Source organism: Aphanomyces invadans (assembly GCF_000520115.1).
Source record: "Aphanomyces invadans strain NJM9701 unplaced genomic scaffold supercont1.104, whole genome shotgun sequence".
NCBI lineage: Eukaryota > Oomycota > Saprolegniomycetes > Saprolegniales > Verrucalvaceae > Aphanomyces > Aphanomyces invadans.
Genome location: NW_008580249.1, coordinates 1 through 1023, shown reverse-complemented (window position 1 = coordinate 1023; position 1023 = coordinate 1). Strand labels below are relative to the sequence as shown.

The 1023-nt window shown below is 65.2% G+C and overlaps 1 protein-coding gene across 1 annotated transcript in view; it reads right to left on the bottom strand.

Moving 5' to 3' along the window:
• The window catches only part of H310_14909 (hypothetical protein), a gene marked incomplete at both ends in the record, with an annotated part of 2429 nt that extends 1867 nt beyond the window's left edge, over nt 1–562 (bottom strand). Inside the window, one exon of the mRNA XM_008882883.1 lies at nt 44–562. Coding sequence (XP_008881105.1) covers nt 44–562 — 519 coding nt within the window. The remainder of the gene's footprint in view (nt 1–43) is intronic.
• Nucleotides 563–1023: the final 461 nt, after the last annotated feature.

Here is a 1023-nt window from a genome sequence, read left to right as displayed (position 1 = left end):
GACCCCGACGAGCCCGCAGCAGCTGTGCCAACGACCACGCCACCAGACGTTCCTGTCGACGCAAAGCCACTCAGCAGACTCACGTCACCACCCGTCGCTACGCCAGTGCCACCGCTCAGGTACACACTTCCGCCAACACCAGTGGTTGCTTCCGTGCTCGCGCCGGCCTTGATGGACACGACGCCGCCAGTGCCCGTGTTGCCAGATCCGACGGTCATCAGAATGGAGCCACCGTTGCCACCGGCGGCCGTCCCCGAGCCCAGGATCAAGTTCCCGGAGCTGCCGGTGGACGACGTGCCACTGCTGAAACTCAGCAGCCCAGACACACCCGCCAGCCCAGCATTCGGCGTGCTGACCATGATGTCCCCACTCGACGTGGCCGTTCCAGACCCCGACTTGAGCGTGAGGACGCCACCAGATCCGCCCGTCGCCGATAAACCAGCCGCCACGGTCACTGCGCCACCCGTTCCAGAGGCACCATCTCCGGCCGAAATAGCAACCGCTCCACCAACGCCGCCTGCACTCGACACTCCACTCGCAACCGTCACCGTGCCACTCGCGCCTGACGGAGACACACCGCTCGACAACACTACGACTCCACTCGCACCAGCACTTCCACCAATCGATGTGGCCAGGGTGAGGGACCCAGATGCCGCCGTGGGACTGCCGCCAGAAAGGACTGACACTGCACCGCCAGTCGCAACGCCGCTGCCAGCAGAGATGGCGACGCTGCCGCCGACCCCCGTGGTGGCTTCGGTACTCGTGCCGGCCTTGATGGAAACAATGCCGCCAGTGCCCGTGTTGCCCGAACCCACCGTCATCAGGATGGAGCCGCCTTTGCCGCCAGCTCCCGTACCAGACCCAAGGATCAAGTTGCCGGAGCTTCCAGTCGTCGCAGAACCAGTGCTAAAGCTCAGCAGTCCCGACACGCCCGCTGTACCGGCGTCCGCACTGCTCAGCACAACGTTGCCGCTCGAGGTGGCCGCTCCAGTGCCAGAGGTCAAGGTCAACAGACCACCAGCT